At 35.4% G+C, this 19,722-nt stretch overlaps 2 protein-coding genes across 3 annotated transcripts in view; both read left to right on the plus strand.

Moving 5' to 3' along the window:
- The window catches only part of LOC128599017 (deoxynucleoside triphosphate triphosphohydrolase SAMHD1), a 38,579-nt gene extending 32,950 nt beyond the window's left edge, over nucleotides 1-5,629 (plus strand). For both annotated transcript variants that reach the window (XM_053610335.1, XM_053610334.1), the window contains exons 10-14: nucleotides 390-490; nucleotides 1,254-1,402; nucleotides 4,098-4,178; nucleotides 4,863-4,967; nucleotides 5,170-5,629. In XM_053610335.1, the coding sequence (XP_053466310.1) occupies nucleotides 390-490; nucleotides 1,254-1,402; nucleotides 4,098-4,178; nucleotides 4,863-4,967; nucleotides 5,170-5,340 (607 nt within the window). In that variant the 3' untranslated portion in view covers nucleotides 5,341-5,629. The remainder of the gene's footprint in view (nucleotides 1-389; nucleotides 491-1,253; nucleotides 1,403-4,097; nucleotides 4,179-4,862; nucleotides 4,968-5,169) is intronic.
- The window catches only part of LOC128599018 (deoxynucleoside triphosphate triphosphohydrolase SAMHD1-like), a 130,607-nt gene that overhangs the window by 55,149 nt on the left and 55,736 nt on the right, over nucleotides 1-19,722 (plus strand). The window lies entirely within an intron of this gene.

A 19,722-nucleotide genomic window follows, 5' to 3' on the forward strand; every position in this document is an offset into this window, starting at 1 on the left:
AAACTTAGAAACACACTGACAGTTCATGCACATGCACTAATTACAATCAAACAAAACACAGGTACAGATCCTTAACCTTCAAATTGACAGGCTCAAAATAAGTGGATGTAAACACTTTTGATGAGGGTCATTTTTGTAATTTCAGTTGTCATTATGATTAATATAATAAATGGAAATGTATGTGATTATAAATAGCTTCATCTAAACACTATTAATAAATAAGAAAAATGTCTATTGTATGATCACTTCTATTATAATATGTTTAAACATTATATTTAAATAATAATATGTAAACATCTTACAAATTCTGCTGTGGGTATATGAGCTCATGAGCAGAACTGTATGCTATAAGAATACATGTTTTCACCATGACTTTTCCTTTTGTTCAGGATTGTTGATGCACTTGCTGAAGCTGAAAAGGACTTTGAGGTTGTTGGCAGGAAAATCTCTGACGACGTAAATACACCTGAAACATACCTGAAACTCACAGGTTCTCTTTTAAAATATTTCTAAAGTTGCCCATTATCATAAATACATGAACAATTGTGATCATGGTCTGAAACAACTTGGCATAAAATCAGACTGAGATTTTTGTGACCTATTTGCATATACACTTACCATCCACTTTATTTGGAACACCTGTACACCTGTACATTCATGCAGTTATTTAATCAGCCAATCATGTGGCAGCAGCACAATGCAAAAATTATGCAGATATAAGTCAAGAGCTTCAGTTAATTTTCACACTGAACATCAGAATGATGAAAAAGTGTGATCTCTGTGACTTTGATTGTGGCATGGATGTTGGTACCAGATGGGCTGGTTTGAGTATTTGAGTATTTCTAGAGTTTACACAGAATGGTGTGGAAAAAACCACTGAGTGATAGTTCTGTGGGTGGAAACATCTTGTCGATAAGAGAGTCAGAGGGAAATGGCCAGATTGATTCAAGCTGCCAGGAAGGTAATAGAAACTCAAATTGTCACTCTTTACAACTGTGCAGTTTTGGTTTCCCATGATAGTCTCAGATCATTGTTCTTGGGTGACAGGAGTGGAACCTGATGTGGTCTTTTGCTAGTGTAGCCCATCCATCTCAAGTTTCGCTGTTTGTGAAAAGCTGAGATGCTTTTCTGCTCACCACGGTTGGAAAGAGTGCTTATTTGAGTTTCTGTAGACTTCCTGTCAGCTCAGAATCTCATATGCCAAAATGTTTATGATTAGAGTCTATTTTAGTTTTTCCTCTTCTGTTTTACAGATAACATTCTTCAGGAAATCAAGGGCTCATCAGAAAACGCAAAGGAGATCATTAATAGAATTGAGAAACGTGATCTTTACAGCTTTGTTGATAGCAGAATCTTCAAGCCCAAAGAGCTGAAAGTTTTGAACGATCCAAAACAGCAAATGGTTAGTTACATTAATATTTACTTGACTGCAATCGTTAATGTAGCATTATAAATTATCTTTAACACCATTGTCACTGGGTTATGTAGGATTTTCCTAACAGAAATGTTAAAAGGCAGTATTGTTACATTCAATGTACTTGCAGTAGAGACATGTCCAGGTATCAGCTAAGCCACAGATAGGCTACTCTTTAGTGGGATAAAGAGGAGACGCCTGTCTGCTTTCCCACCTGAGGGTGACTCGATACAGTGTTCAGCCTGTAGATCTTAAATGAAAATGGGAACATTAATTGTAATTATAAATGGATAAAGCATATGCTTTGACATTCTTAATTCATTAAGAATTCATTCATCGTTTCTAGGAAGATAATAAAAGGTGTAACTCCGTTTTATTTGAAATAACCTCACTTGTCTTAGCGTAGCAGGTCAATCTGTCTCAGTAAGTTCAATCAGAGAAATTCAACCGTCAAATATTTCTGCTAATTCAAGCCGGAATTTGCCGATTAAGTTTCAGTTGCTTGCACATGATATATAATAAGTCCTAGCAGTTGACGCATGAGAACACCTTCCTTTTTTTTTTTTCTTCAATCCACATGAAAAATAACTTATAATTAAATTATATAAAAGTATATATATATAAAAAAATACTGCAAATACAAGCAACACTATGCAATTAACGAAATATTTATATTTGACAGAATAAATCTGTAAGGACATGTAATTAAAACAAATGAATGAATACACAACTAATCTCAAGAAAAATGCCCAAATCATAGACTATGACAATGTCACACATTTTTATTATTATTATTATTATTATTATTATTATTATTATTATTATTATTATTATTAAACTAATTTAAGGTCAGGTTTTAATTAGTTTACTGTGTTTGCATTATATTATGGATTGACCCTGTTAGTTTTGTGTTTACTGTGTTTACCTCTATTAACCCTTATATACTGTTCAAATTCTGACCCTTTAAAATATGGACTAAGTGCTGTCTCCATCCTGCCTCAAGATTAGTTCTGTGCTAACAATAACGGCAATAAACAATACCACTCAACAATAAATGGGGTATAATACGAAGGCATTTTTAAAGTGAGTGAAACTACAGTCATGTGAAAAAAATAAGTAAACCCTATTAAAAAGTGTTGGCTTTCTTGACATACTTGGACAAGCAAACATTTAATCCTCTTTGAAACAGTGCCTGTTAATAATGGTCACATGCTTGAACAAAACCACAAATTAAATTGGAATTTTCAATCATTTATTCAAATGAAATATCAATAGATGTGATATTCTTCTGTGGAAAAAGCTTCAGGAAAAAAAAAAAAAAAAAAAAAAACTACTAGCATTGCCCCCTTTAACAGAAATAACTTGTAGGGGTTTTGCATAATAGTCCAACAGTCTCTGACATCGGCTTGCTCTTCCATGCAATATTCAGTTGCATGATGTTTGATGGTTTTCTTGCATGTACTGCCCATTTGGAATCCCCCAACAAAATTTAATGGGATTTAAGTCAGGGCTTTGACTAGGCCATTCCATAACCCAGAATTTCTTCTTTTTGAGCCATTCCTTGCTGGATTTACTCGTGTGCTTAAGATCATTATACTGTTGAAAGGTTCACTTTCAGTTCAACTTAAACTCTGACACATGGCCTCACATATCTTCAAGCACTCTTAGATATGATGCAGAATTTATTGTTGAATCAATGAATGCAACCTGTCCAGTCCCTGGTGCAGCAGAGCAACCCCAAACCATAACATTTCCACCACCATGCTTCACAGTTGGTATGAGGTGCTTCTCCTGAAAAGCTGTCTTTAGCCAGCGCCAAACATGTCTGCTGTTAATGTGGTCAAACAACTAATTTCAATTCGTCAGAAAACATTATTCCAAAAGGCCTGGTCTTTGCCTATATGCTCACTGGCAAACTGTAGTCTTACAAAGGCTTTTTCCTGGCACGCATCCCATGCGGGTCAAATTTGTACAATTTCTGATTACAGAAACATGCACTTTGACAGTTGGAAGACTTACTGGCAGATCCTGAGATTAAATTTTGGGTTACTTGGAGACTTCTTTTTACATCAGATGATTGCCTCTTGGGCAGTATTTGCTGGGACATCCAGTCCTGAACAAATTAGCACCACTTAAGGATGAATTTCCTTACAGTGGAATGATTTATTTCAAATTTGGAGATATTTTTAAATCCCTTGCCAGACTGGGATTCTGCTTCAGACTTGAAGGCCACACAGAACTCTTTAGATCTTGGCATGATGACACCACACACCTCAATAACAAAAGGGACAGTATACTGTATACTGACTAATATTAATATACATATACACTTGGTTATAAACAAACACTCTGTGGTACACTGTATTTTTCTTTAAGGTGGAAGTTTTTAGTACTATAAACTGCAGGCTCACAGCTGGCAAACATGAAATTAGATTCGTATGGTTTGATAATCAATCTCAACACCAAGCAGTAGTCTGGTCAGCAGCAGTTTTCAGGGCATCACCATGTGGATTGTAAACCATATGCCAGAGTCAAGATTTGGATTTTATTTTATTAACCTTTTTTCACTTGAAACACATGAAAATACAACCCCCACATCTGTTATGAAAACAATACACCATGTGTCTATTTGGAATTTTTATTGAAAGTTTAATGTTCAACATAAATGGACCTGTGTGTTTAGGAAAATGTGAAGGAAAAGGTGGAGAGCTGGCTGAAGTGCATCCAGAAACCAAATCTCTCTGAAACAGACTTCAGAGTCAGAGTGAGTAGAGAGAGAAAAAAATCATATAACTTGTATGAAGTTTTTAATATTTTATTTTAATAATTAGAGATTTCTTGCTAAATGCCTGAAATTGAGAATATCAGGCCCCTCCACCACTTTTCTTGTGGTTTACTGCGAGGTCCCATTAGGTAGCATTTGATCCTAAACACAGACTTTCAGAAAGGTAAGAGATTACATTGAGAGGATATTAAAAAAAAAAAAAAAAAAAAAACACGTGTTCACAGATTTTTTTCCTCACAGAAAATAACCCAAGGCAATGAGTTTCAGGTCAAAAATAAATACATTTATAATAAATAAGAAGAAGAAGAAGAAGAAGAAGGAGAAGAAGAAGAAGAAGAAGAAGCAGAAGAAGAAGAAGAAGAAGAAGAAGTGGGTGAATTTGACCTGATGGCCGCACAAGGGTTAAACTTAATGTATGCAGAAACCATGAAGTGCAAGTAAAGAAACCCATATTTGGGTAAAAAGTAAAAAATAACATGGGAATATGAATATATAATGAATATAATTTAATGAATGTATATGTATTCAGCATCACTTTAAATGAAATCATAAGGTATGCATTAATGGTAATACTGATATTCACAAAGTGTTCATATAACATTTTACATGACAAATTCTTGGACTACTGTATATTTTAACTCTAACCGTTACCATCTATTAAAGCTCATTAAAATTGATTATGGAAAGGAAGGGGAAAATCCCATCGACTCTCTGCGATTCTACAGAAAAGATGAGAAAGACAAAGGAGTAAAACTGCTTGACTATATGGTAGGTTTACCCATTTTCCTATTTGAGTATCAGTGCTCAGTGTTTTATTGCTGTTTAATTTTTCCATTTAACTGGAGAGGTCTTAAAAATGTATACTTAAATTTGCATGCATTTTTATGGGTTGAGTTTATATGCATGGGCTTGTTCATTATAGACAATGGAGTTTTTTTAATTGACGTAATATCGAATTATGTCTCTCCAGGTCTCTTACATTAAGCCAGAAGTCTTTCATGAAATCAAGGTCATGCTGTTTTGCACAAAAAAGCTTGTCCCAGGTCTAAGCATGGATGACATCGAAAAGTTCTGGGGAGAAATGAAGAATACAAATGAGCAACCAGACTCCAAAAAGCCAAAATTGCAAGAAGACAACTGAATGGGAAATTTAAATCCTAAATTTGGTGTGCTTTCAGGTGATCATAGTCTGTGTAGAGCTTCCATTTTCAACCTTGATGTTCCCAACCTTATTCCTTACGTAAACTACATGGGAAGATGGTAACATCTTGTTTAAATACTAAAAACTATTTGGGTTCAGGGAAATGGTTTGTTAGGTTTCAATGTGTAAAAGTAAAATATATATATATCTTTATTGTTGCTGTAACATGGCTTTGAATTAAGGATATGATTGATTTCTGTGTAAGCAAATTGAAATAAAATATACAATGACTGCATTACTGTATTGGATATACCATTGTGTGATTAAAAATATATCTCTGATCACATCTGTGTTAGTGATACAAAAAACAAAGACACTGACAACAAAAACACAACCCATAAACATATGTATTATTTTAACTTTTCAGCTTCATATTGTAGCTTATTTAGAGAATGTGATGAAAGACCAATGAACAGAATTGCCGGTGTGTGTGTGTGTGTGATTAAGAAATGGCAGCAGTGGATCAGAGAGAAATCTATCAATGAAGACAGTTTTATTGTCAAAGTAAGTGACAAAAATAATATAATACACCTATAATGTGCAGTGTCATGAAGTTTGAGGGCTTGGGTTTGTTTTAAAAATCCTATTTTTAGTCACATGTCCCATATTTAAGTTATTTAATCTAAAGAGGTTATTTGGTATACAGTCTGCCATATCTTCAGGTATAAGGGTTCTAAAGCCACTAAGAGTTTTACAAAACAATAAAGAGTCTTAAAATCCCCTTTTCCCTAACATTTATATATTAGAATGCAGTATCTACAGTCCACTAGTCATAACACTAATGACACTGTCACACTAATGACAGTGGATTAAGAAATTTACACTGCACACTTTTGTGTTGTGGATGTGCCATTTTACCCACCTATAAGGACAAAATGACAGTCTCTTATTCACAAAAGTATTCAGACCCTTTGCTGTGGTCAGATGCATCCAATTTACTTTAATACTCCTTTAGATGTGTCTAGAACTCAGTTGGAGTCCACCTGTTGCAATTTGAATTGATTGGACATATTTTGGAAAGGCACACCCTAGGAAAAATCCAAGCCATGAAGTCCAAGGAACTGTCTGTGGAGCTCCATGATCAAATTGTGGGAAGGCCATACAAAAAGATAAAACTATTTCTAACCCTTTGAGTGTTCCCAGGACCACAGTGGCCTCAATAATTTTGAAATGGCCTTCTGGCCAAATTGGGCAACTGGGAAGGAAGGGCTTTGGTCAGGAAGGAGTCACTCTAAAAGAGCTCCAAAGGTCCTATGCAGAGTTAGGAGAATCTGCTGGCAGGACAAGCATTGCTACAGCACTCCATAAATCAGGATGTCATGGCAGAGTGGCAAGATGGAAGGCTACTGTTGAGTAAAAGGCATATTACAGCATAAAGGACTCTGGCAACATGTGGAAAAAGATCCTGGTGAGATGTAAATTGAACCCTTTGGGTAGAACAGCAAACACTGGCGAAAAACAGGCACTGCACATCACCTGGCTAATACCAACCCTACGGTGTACCATGGTGGTGGCAGCATCATGCTATAGCAGTGCTTCTCAGCAGCAGGTACAGGGGGACTGATAACAATTGAGGGGTGGATGATTGCAGCCAAATACAGGAACATCCTTTATGAAAACCTGGAAAACTCCTCAGACTGGAGTGACAGTTCACCTTTCAACATCACAATGACCTTAAAAAAGCCAAAATAACACTGGAGATACAACCATAACATGCTGTAAGCTACATCGCCACGCCGTATTTGGTTGGGGCATATTACTGCATCGGATATTGCCTTCGCTAACTTAAGCACCTAGACAATGTTACTCCTAGTAACCACTGACTGACACAGGCATACATCATTAACTCCTAAGTGAAAAACTACCTTTGAAAACCTAAGCTATGCCTAACACTCTAGGATTACCCTGGATCTTGCACATCCTGCACTCAAGACACTGAATAAGCTGAATGTTTGCTATGTTGAATGTTAAATGTTCCTTCATCATTATGAGTGATTAAGGGTAGATTGATGGTAGAACTGGTAATTATATATATATATATATATATATATATATATATATATATATATATATATATATATATATATATATATATATATATTCAAAATCAAATCCACAACACCATAAAGTGTGCAACAAGTAAAGGGATCTGAATACTTTCTGAATTCACTGTATATGCATGTTACTCTTTCAGCAGACAATTAGGAAATTACGTTTACACACCAGCTATGCAACAATTGCATGGAAGAAATATGGGCAAAAATAGTTCAAATGCCTTCAATTACTTTAGCCAAACTTTACATTTGTATTGTCCCCTAATGCTAAAAACATATTTACTAATTGTTGTTTTCATCCATTACAGCTTGCCAAATCGAATTATGGAAAGGACGAGAAAGATCCAATCAAATCTCTCGGATTCTACAGGAAGAACAAGCCACACAAATCAGTGAAACTGTCTAGAAATGAGGTAGATCTGTATTATCTTTATTAATCTATCCCTTCTACACATGACTGTAGATTGTTACCTATTTCAAAACTATACACTTGACATGTTCATGCACATAGTGTCTGTGGGTTCTGAAATTACTGTATTAATTTATATAATTAAAGGTCTGCAGATGGTGAGGGTGTAATTTAGCACGGGTCAGCATGGTGATGTTGGGGTTTGGGGATGAGCCAGATGGGTAATGACTGATTGCGTACACTTGCAACAGTTAAACAAAAGTTTTGTCTAAGTCAGGGTGTAAAGTTGCTCCTAAACCAGATGTTAAGAGGAGGCCAAATGTGAATGGTCTTGTAATTACATCTGGAAGCTCACTGTTCTGATGGGTTCTCATGCAACATTTTATTAACGTTTAGTACAGTAATAACATTCCTGACATTTTAGTAACAAGTCATAGCAACAAAGGAGAGTGAAGCAGCTATAATCTGCATTTGAATATGTTCAACGACAGAATAAATTATAACAACATAAATAGTAAAATGTTTTAAATATTTTGTGATGTACCTTACTATGACCTTGCCATGATATTTTGCGCTACTTGAGTAAAGTTCTTGTTATGTGATCTGATTAAAAAAAAAAAAATCCTTTTTGTAGTTTATCCTCTGATCCCTTTGTTTGTCCCTTATACTGTATGCAGCATTACAAATAGTGTATTTCAGTGAGGTGGCCATATAAACATAAACCACAACAATAATTCCCACATAAAGAAATTGTTATACTCTTCACAACATAAAAACAAAATGCAATTTTCACAACGTAAAACATTATGCACTGTAAATGATAAACGGTATTAATGGGTAGTTATGCTTACAGCAGATGGTGCACCCATATATAAAAAATAGGTACACACACATTCAGAAGGCATAGATGTCTTTTTTTAACTTTAGTATCTGTGTCTTGTGTGTCACAAGATTTGTGAACATATACATATATATACATATACATATACATGCAGTAGCCCAGGTGAGTGCTTTGCCCATCAATAAATTAATGAACCGAGCCACTTTGTCTCAGAAGTTCGCTCTTGACTTGAGAAAGACAAAGAGCATTCTAGCAGAAAGCCTTTACATGTCGGGGCATGTAGGTTGGGCAGCTGCTAGAAGTGCGTTGCGAGCTGATTCAGCACATGCACTTCTAACTGTAGTTGTTCACCTATTGACTTCTCTGTTACAGATCCAGTGTCTTAATTATTTTGCTTCTCTGCAGGTTTCATTCATTCTGCCCACAATCTTTGCCGAAATCAAGGTCATGCTGTTCTACATAGGTAATGGAAAGCTTCCAAAAAACCCACCCAACAGAGAATTCTGGGAGTTAGTGGAGAAGGATGCTGTACAGGAAGACTCAAGTGATGAATCGTATGAGGATTCGAGCGAGGAATCGAATGAAGATTCAAGTGATGATGAGTAGCAGGAAGAAGTCTACTCTATAATGCTGGTGAAAAAATGTGATTTAAAAAAAAAAGAGTTTATTTTGACTTGGCTAATGTGGAGAAAATAAACTCACTTGTGCATGGTGGTTGCAGGAATATTGATCTAAAATTCATATAGTGTGCATTTGATTTTCTGTACATGTAGAGTAGGTTTCTTTTTGGGATTTTCTGTAACTTTTGATGTAGTTGACATTGTGAATGATTTTGGTACTTCACAGGGTTAGAAGTCAAAGCTTATAAAACTAAGCATGTTTTTTTCTGTTATCTCAATTTGATGGCTATGTTTCAACTTTTATTTCACGTACTTAGTTTAGGGGGTTATGGCATCTGAATTAAGTAATATAATCATGTTTCTCTTATAAATAGTAATAGTCACTGTTGTGGATAAAAATGACATGAAATAAACATGAGGGACACTTAGTATGAGTAATATGTAATTTTATTGATAATTCACAGGACTGGTGGGTGCGTAATCTTGAGGAGAGCGGTAGGGGGAAGAAAATGGGGTGCGTCCTGGGGACATGGGATAGTCAGCAAAGGTGAAGTGAGAGGACCACTGAGAGTGGGGCGGACTGACAGGTGAGAAGAGGGAAGAATGGTCGGGGCCCAGATCAGAGAAGGTGACATCTTCCTCAGACTGAAAGCTGGAGGGGGGTTCTGGCTGTGTAGAGGCGTCAATACGCACGTTCACGGGGTAGATTCTGTATCGGAGGGGGGGGGGGGACCCCGCATTTCCATTTCCAGAGGGGGTGCTGCGAAGAACGTTAAGTAGCACCATGATATCAGCAGTGAGATGCGCAAGCTGATAATGAGTGTCCAGATCCAGATCCAGATCCAGATCCAGTAAAGGGGAGAAGAAGGAATGACGACGGGCACCTAGACACACAGAAGCGGTATTAGGCGGATATTGACAAATTGGATTCACACTTTAAAGATCTGTAAGAGCACTACACTATGGTTTATTAGTCAAAAAGTCAAAAAGAAGCATAAGAGCTGAGGAGTGCTAACACACACACACACGCTCTCATACAGTCAAGGGCGGGCATGTAGACATAACACACACACACACACACACACACACACACACTCTCTGTTTCTCTCTCTCACACATACTATTATAACGTTATAAGAATAATAAAAAGGAATATTAAGATATTATAAGGGTAATATCTTATAATAATAAAATATATACTCTTTATAAAAATAAAGAGTAGTAGGATATGTAGGATAGTAGAAGGGTAATATAATGATATTATGAAGTAGGAAGTACAGTAAACCATTTTGCAAGCAGTATAACTATATATAAAATAGAGATATAGAGCAAATATGAAAATAAATTATAAACTAGAAATACAGAAAAATGTAACTTACTCATAATTTGGACGGTGAAGATTCTTGTCTCGCAAGGAAGGCCTTAATTTTAAGAGAAAACCATGAGGAGCCATTTATAAGGGTAGCTGAGTCAAGCTGCCCCCCCCCGCGAGATAATAGTGAGACCAAGGTCACTCTAAATTGTTTTGTCTCTCAACTATTGAACCTTATGGTAACTTGGAAAGTCCTTTTTCAGAGCCTAATGGTAAATTTGATAAGCCCTTTTCAGAACCTAATGGTAATGTAGATGAGCTCTTTTTTAACCCTATTGGTATTGGTATCATAGTCTTTCTGAAATATATTGGTTATCTACTGTGTAAATACAGTATAAATACTGGAGCTTGAGCTCCGGGTGTCAGATCACTTCTGAGAATTTTCATCGGTGTGGATCTCGTGTGGTGGAACGGAACCAATAAATCTGGACCCTTGCTTCTTCTCACTCACGCCTGGTGTCTTTTTTAGATGTGGTAGATGTGAGTATTTGCCTCTATGTTGAATTTTAAGTGTTTTTGGGTAATAGGCTAAATTTGAGCCAGCATCACATACTATGGTTTGATCTGTTTTGTTGTTGTTGTTGTTTTTTTTTGTTTTGTTTTTTTTTGGGGGGGGGTATTTATTTATTTTTTGTAGATTTTAACATATACAAAGTTAAATGAAATATAAAGTTTAAGACACCAGTGTGATGAAAGAATTGTGTGATTAAAAAAATATCTTAATTTGGGTATCTGTTGTTGTCACTTTGTAAAAACATGCACAACGCCACACTGCTCAGAACCAGAGCACAACCAATAATTATATTAATGGCCACACATTAGCAGAAGCGCTGCTCACATAAACAGATTTTCTTTTCTTTTTTTAAGTGTAATCATTGATATGCCGAATCTATCTTTAAGGACTCATTTACATAACATTTATGGAAGGAGTCTCCGCTTCCAGCATCAGTGCTTTATAAAAGTCAGGGGTAAAGTTGTAAATTTCTGTTTTCTGACTTAAAAAGTCTTCAAGACAGAGGACAAGCTGTGCTTTTTCTTCTTTTGTCTTAATTTTGAGAGAGTTGCTTCGCAGACATTCCACATCATTAACTATAAAAGGAAAAATGTATGAGCTGTGTTTCTTTAATAAATAAAACTATTTGTGGTCTTAGCAAATTACTAACATCCGTTTTATGGGAATACTTTTTATATAATTAGTGATAGCTGTAATGTATTTGAAGACAATTTATACCTATTTTGACTGCAAGAACTTTTCTACTGGTCTCTACTAAGCTCTGCTACTGAATACTAATCTCTTGTCTACCTTCCTCATACTGTATGTGTCGTTGTTTTTTTTTTCTTTTCTCTGGGGTGCAGAGAGTATCCATCATGCTGTAAATGCATGTACTTAGTGAAAATGTGAAAATATGTTTACTTTAAACCTTAGATTGGATGGAAGTGTTTTAGGAGTGAATGCTGGAAGGCTGGACAGTTATATCTGTAATACTGATAATCAGTCTTGGCACATTTAAGTACACTCAGCACATTTCAGTCAGGCTTATTTCGGGGCCCTAAGCAAAATATAGGAATGGGGATCTCATTTCAGAGTTTTAAGATTTTCAGTATATGTTATTTAGAATTAATAGCAATAATCAGGGGTGGCCCTGGACTTTCTGGCCCTGAGCGGACCACCACACCCGGCCCACAACACACCACATCATAACATACTGGTTCATTGATGACAACTTAGACAACTTTTTAACACCATTTACTAGCATAAAAATATAACACAATACAGAAACATAAATGCTATTTAAGCACATTTATTTGAAGTAGCACTGAACAGATATCAAGTCATATTTGTAAAATAGACAAACAGAAACAGAAGAACAGTGTGACAAAGAATATAAAACAATCAAGACCGCATGTTAGCTAGTCAGGGGGAATCATCTGGGTGTAGTGTAGGAGAGATTCATCATTCAGCTGTACAACTCCTCAATCAGGAGGGGAACTTTTTTAACACTAGCATGAATCCACATCTAATCATTTTACACCCCCAAAAAATAACCACTACTACTACTACTACTACTATCACTACTACTAATAATATAATATTAAATATTAATATTATGAAATTAATCTTAAGTCTATTAATGTGCCATAAGTGTATACAGCATTTAAGCCCTCAGCAACAACTGAATGTAACAATCAGGTTGTTACTTAATAAAGATATTTTAATTTATTTAAAATTTAAGAATTAGTTGAAAATGTTGAATTAGTTGAATATGTTGTTCATTTTGATAAACTACAAGTAATGTTAACAAAGTAATACTCACATATTAAAACCCTTTACCAGGCAGCTGAACCACAAAGTTACACACATTTACCATTGTAATTAGAAAATATAGTGTACATAGATTAATTTCATTTTATCCCAAGGGAGTGTTTTGACATAATACATCCACAATGGGGTGTATTTAATTTTGAAATACAGTTGTGAAATTGTCATGAAACCTGATATCAACAGCGCTACTCATCAATCATCAAGTTACCAAACCAAACTAAAGTTAGTGAAAAACACATATCTTCTTTGACTTTCCCCTCTTCATATTATGAAGGTATGATATTACAGTAAATCCACCATATTAATGTATGAGCTGTTTTTTTTTTTCAATTTATAACATTTTTGACATGCGTTTTTTCTGGATTTTCTTGTTGTTATTCTGTCTCTCACTGTTCAAATAAATCTACCATTAAAATTATAGAATGATCATTTCTTTGTCAGTGGGCAAACGTACAAAATCAGCAGGGGATCAAATACTTTTTTCCCTCACTGTAGCTTACAAACTACTTGTGCCCTTAGTTTGATGCACAGAAGCACTGCGTGCCAGCTTCATGATAGATTCTGATAGTGTCATTTGTTGTTGTTTTTTTTTTTTTATCTTTCTTTTCACAATAACTGAAGTAAATATCATAAATATAGTAAAATATTGTTAGATGGCTATTGGTGTCAACCATAAATAAGTTTCTTGATTTTGGAAAGATTGTGTTAAAACATATTTTTTTTTAAAGTTACTGTCTGTTGAATTAGATTCCATTTATTAAATTTTATTACTATATTTAGAGCCCAAAATACATTTCAGTGTGACATACAGTGCTGTGAAAAGTATTTGCCCTGATCCTGATTTCTTCTGTTTTTGTGTATATCTCACACTAATTAATTTTAGATCTTCAAACAAAACAAAGCATATAACAAAGGCAACCTGAGTAAACAAACAAATCAGCTTTTCTTTTTTATTAAAGGAAAAATAAAAAACTTATCCAACACCTATCACATATGTGAAAAACTAATTGCCCCCTTAAACTTAAAATCTGGTTGTGCCACCATTAGTAGCAATAACTGCAACCAAACACTTCCAATAACTGGAGATCAGTCTTTCACTTACTTCTAGGATTAGGACTTACTCCTATGCGTTGGATCATTGCCTTACTGCAGAATCCAGTTGTGCCTGAGTTTCAATGTACAGACTGAAGACCAGATATTCTCCTTTAAATATGGGCCCACATATGTGTGTGATGGTGAGTGTCTACATACTTGTTGCCATTATAGTGTGTTTTAATGTACATTTCAACACTTGTCCATTTTTAAGAACACTGATTTTCATATATAAATCATGCACTACGAGCTCCTTTTGGTTTTGCCTTGTAAAAAAATCAGGAAAATGACTAGGCCACAGGTGAATGTGTTATGTTATGTTAAAACTGGAGAAGTCATAATAAGTTGCATTTTCAGTTGAATTTGGGGAAACCACTTGAAGGATTTATTGTGTTGAACTATTTCAATTGCTTTTTTTTATTTGTACATTGCAAACAGCTGAATGTCTGTAAATTTTGACAATAAACCTGATTTGCAATGGGGGTTGAATAATTTTGATTGCAACTGTGTATGTATACTTACGTTCGAAGGCTCTTCATAGACTTCAGCATTCAATACAATCATTCCTCACCTGAACTTGCTGGGCTTAAACACCTCCCTCTGCCACTGGATTCTGTACTTCCTGACTAGGAGACCTCAATCAGTCTGGATTGGGAACAGCATCTCCAGCACCACCACACTGAGCACGGGGCCCCCCAGGGCTGTCCAGTCCACTGCTGTTCACTCTGCTGACTCACGACTGTGCAGCAATGCACAGCTCGAATCACATCATCAAGTTGGCCAATGACACGACCGTGTGGGTTTCTTCCACAATCTGAAAGTATTTCTTCTGCTGAAATACTAAGTCATAGCATGTTATGTTTACATTCACAGCTTTTTTTAATTATATTGTTACTCTTTTGCACTACCTATTATATAAGACACTTCCAAACTATAACTGTGTACTGCTCAGTGCTACACTGACTCTGACTATGTCTATTGTCCTGTCTTAGTAGTTACTGTACTGTCTTGTGTTGTTTACACACGTTTGCACGTGCACGTGCACATGTAGAAATGTGTAGGTCTTATTTACTTATGTCATCCATGTAGATAGTGTATTGTTTTTTGTAGCACCATGGCCCTGGAGGAACATTGATTCGTTTCACTGTGTACTGTCCCAGCTGTATATGGTTGAACTGACAATAAAGCCACTTGATTTGACCATATTTAACTCTGAGCATGAGGTACTTTTCCATATTGCTACCTCTCTGTGTATGCCAAATCCACCTCTTGTGTTTATTTCCAAAAAGTGTGTTTATTTTGCTTTCATCTGACCCGATCCCATTTGAAGTTCCAGTAGTGTCTGGCAAACTGAAGACGCTCGAGTTTGTTTTTGGATGAGAGTAGAGACTTTTTTTCTTGAAACCCTTCCAAACAATTTGAGGTGATGTAGGTGATTTGTTTTAGAGACTTTCTGACTCCAAGACACAACTAACTTCTGCAGTTCTCCAGCTATGATCCTTGGAGATTTTTTGGCCACTCGAACCGTCCTCTTCACAGTGCGTTGAGACAGTGTATGCACTTGTCCTCTTCCAGGCTGATTCATAACATTTCCAGTTGTTACCCATTGTTATGAACGACCAAGGGAATTTGGCCTATGTGTTACCTCATATTTATACACCTGTATGTCATGGTTGAACAATTTCCTGTTCCTAATCACCCAGGTGTAATAAAAAATATCAAATATCAATGGGAATATACTTAAAATGTATTTTTCTCATATAAATTCATAGTTCATAGTGGTGCCAATAATTACTGCACACCTATATATATCCCTGGGATAGGCTCCAGGTTCCCCATGATCCTGAGAAGGATAAGCGGTATAGAGGATGGATGGATTGATGGATGGATATATATATATATATATATATATATATATATATATATATATATATATATATATATATAAACCTGTGTATTTTTGTGATTTTTTTTAAACAAAAGATCAAAAGGTTAAACAATGCAGATCATTTTTCACAGCCTTCTTTGCTCAAATTTACCAAGGGTGCCAATATAAGTGGAGGGCACTGTATCTATCAGCTAAGCAAACTAGCTTTGGGTCTCAAATCACACACTTGCATTCTATTCTATATCATTATTCAAGAGTACTAGCAATTGCCAGCTTACCTATTAAGGTTAGTGTTTGAATTTTAAAAAAGCTCTCATGTAGACTTCAAATCTACTGAAAGATCTGTTTTGTGTACCAGTTTTCTGCCTTTCTTTCATTAGTAAATACTTTTGAATTTAAGGTCAATTTGTCAATTCATATCAAGAAATGCAAGCTCAATCTTCCCACAAGACTGGTTAGTCAACTCAGAAATTATACCTTTGTGTTTTTTTTAGTCACTTATGTTATTGACATAATAAAATGCTCAAATGTTACAATAGTTCTACATTTTAAATGTGGAAATGAAAAAAAAAAAGTTTTGTTCCTGTGTTTTTGTGTTTATTTTGTTTAAATGTGGTATATGTGGCAACCTTTGCACAAGCAATGTCCTGATTCTCACTGTTTGGGAAAGTCTTAAAATCTCCAAAACAACTCCAGAGGATGAGTAACAACTTTTGCAAACAATGCACAACGAAAAGAACTTTTTGCAGCCCTGGCATTGAACTTTTTTCTCTAAATCTAAGGCTGTTCTGTCTTCTAAGAGAGTTTGGGAACATTATCATTTGCATGGTGTATGTCCAACCCAATGGTAATGCAGTGAGAGCACTATTATATCAGACTGTATCGAAAATCAGCTGGAGTGCTACTCTGGTGAACGTTTTTTCATCTCTCCTTAATTTAATAAGTGTAAACTCAAGACATTCTTAAATGTTTTTTATCAATAAGTGTAAGACACAGTATGGTAAATTTTTAGACAAATGATATGGCAACAACATACATTTACATTTATTCATTTAGCAGATGCTTTTATCCAAAGCAACTTACAAATGAGAAAATACAAGCAAAGCGATATATAAAGCAGAGAACAATACAAGTAGTGCTACCATACAAGATCCATTTATTGAGTTCCAGAAGAACATAAAAGTTTACAGTGCAAAACCCTAACCTCCTCTTAGAAATTCGGACTAAAATGCAGTTCATCTTATAGCAACATACAGGACTGTTCTTAAAAGTAGCAAGCCACTGGTAAAATAGTGACTTTATGGGAAGAATATAGAATAAACACCCTGCAAGTTTTTCTGTGTACAGACTGGGATATTTTTCACAACACAGATTTAAACGCTGCAACAGAGACTAGACAGAGAGATTACACAACTGATTACATCAACTTTTGTGTGGACATGCACACTAAGAAGGACATAACTGTTTATCCTAAGCACAAAACACATGTAAAGTCTGCATGAACAAGAAAGAAGCAGCTTTTAGGAATTGTGACTGGATATAGCTAGAAATAGTTCAAAAGGAAGTTAACCTGTCCAGATGGAATTTCTACTCTACTACTGAAGACTTCTACAGAGTATGTGACCCAAGCTTGGGTCCCTATTTTACAATATTAATTGGACTTGCAATTCTGGAACAATTCCAGAGAAACATTGTTTTTAAAAAAAAGACTATTGGTCTGTAGCTTTATGTCAGATAAGATAGGCAGATACGGGTGCAATTGCAGTACGAGTTTATCATGAAAACACAACCAGACAAATCCAAATTGTAAAGAAAAGTCATAACCAAAACCAGGCAATAATACTAAAAGGAGATGTGAAAACTAGAGAACAAGACCAGAAAATGACATAAACAACACATAATTTAATAAGAAATTCTAAGAACTATGCAAAAACTGCTGGGAGGGTGCAATTCCTGATGTGCAATACTCTGTGTAGCTGTGTAATGCTGGGTCTCTGCAGTAATCCTGGGGATGTGTAATACTGGAACTGTGAAATTCCTGGGATCATGTTTTGAGACTGTGCAATACTGTGATTTCGCCACTATGCTATACTGTATTCTGTGCAATACTGATGGCACTGTGCAATACTGTGAATACTGGGCTATGAAATATTGTTTGGTGGGCAAAACTGTTAGGAATGTATATATGTGAGGTTGGCAGGTAGTGGAACTTGTCGTTGTAAGCCATTAATGCATGCTGAGTCCAAGAAAGCTATTTTCTGAGAGGACAATAAAGTATTTCTTTTCTTTGCTTTGTTTTTTCTTTCTTTTCAGGTTTTTTGAAAAGTATGTTTTGCATATCCTGACTGAATGTACTGTGCAAATGATAAATAAACTTGACGTGATTTGGCCCTCATTCCTCTTATTCTAATACACTGTTTTGACATACAAATAAGTATTTGCCTGTAACCACATTTTCAGCAGTGTGGTATGTGTCCATGTTTTAGGTGTATCACAGGGGAGGGCAGCTAATCCACAAACAAGGGATTGTCCAGATAGTATGTCTGTTAGGCTATATATGCATCACTCTGCTCACCTGTTTCATAGCATCAAGCTGTAAGCCAAAGGTAAGCCAAAGTTTATCATGTTCTACAGTTGCTGTACATTATATGTAGTTTGTTTTTGATGATTTGTACTGTATTAATTGTACTATAGTTAATAATAATATAAATAATAATAAATAGTTAATAATAATATAAATAGTAATAAATACCTTACTTCACTTAAAATAATATTGTCAAAATGGAATAGTAATAGTAGCTTTAACAAATTTATATATCAGAATTCTGTCACTATCTCTTCTGTTGCATTTACAAGCCACAACTCTTGATTTCTGGCAGCAACAGCACATGTGGTAATGCCTTAATATAAGGTTTGATAGTAAACCCTTTAATACATAGTAATATATAGTTTAGTAATTAAAGATTGGATTAGGACTGAGTTTCCCAAAAGCATCGTAAGCAAAATTAAGATCATTTTAATTTTGGAACTGGAAAAGAGAATGTTCAATGTAAGCTTGCTCTACCATTTAACAATGACTTTTATCCTGAAATGCATTTGGTAAAATCAACTCAGATGTATTAGGAGCATTAGGAGTTGGGTGTAATCTAATTACTTCTTCTGATAATACAGTAATGTAACGCATTACATTTTAAATTGATGTAGTTGATTACAGTTACTGATGTCAATAAAATTGTTACTTGCATTACAAATTTATTGTTAAGAAAACAATATTAAGTAAAATGCATTTTTAAAATCAAGTTTTGCCCAGAAGATTTTTTTTCTTTAGCCCCAAATAATTCTCCACTTGGAGCGGTTTGTCACTATGTAACTGAACGTCAGTAAAAGAAGTATGCCTGTAATTTTAGATCTTAAGTAAACAGAGGAGAGACCAGTCAGGCAGGGTTTACAGTGTTCCCCCTTCCACTTGTGCCCATCAAACAACTCAAATGGGGAAAACCCCATGGAGGCTCGTGGGATCACTTGTACTGAAAATAACAGGGGTTTGAACCACTTATCCCAATTCTGCGCATTATTTTGAGTGGACTTACGAATCATATTTTGAGTGTTTGATTAAACAGTTCGACCAGCCCATCCATTTGTGGATGGTAAACATTGGAAACATTACGTGATGATAACTAACATCGTGCTGCATCATCCACCAGGACTAAAACAAAGCGATAG

Source organism: Ictalurus furcatus, chromosome 22 (assembly GCF_023375685.1).
Source record: "Ictalurus furcatus strain D&B chromosome 22, Billie_1.0, whole genome shotgun sequence".
Classification (NCBI taxonomy): Eukaryota; Metazoa; Chordata; class Actinopteri; order Siluriformes; family Ictaluridae; genus Ictalurus; species Ictalurus furcatus.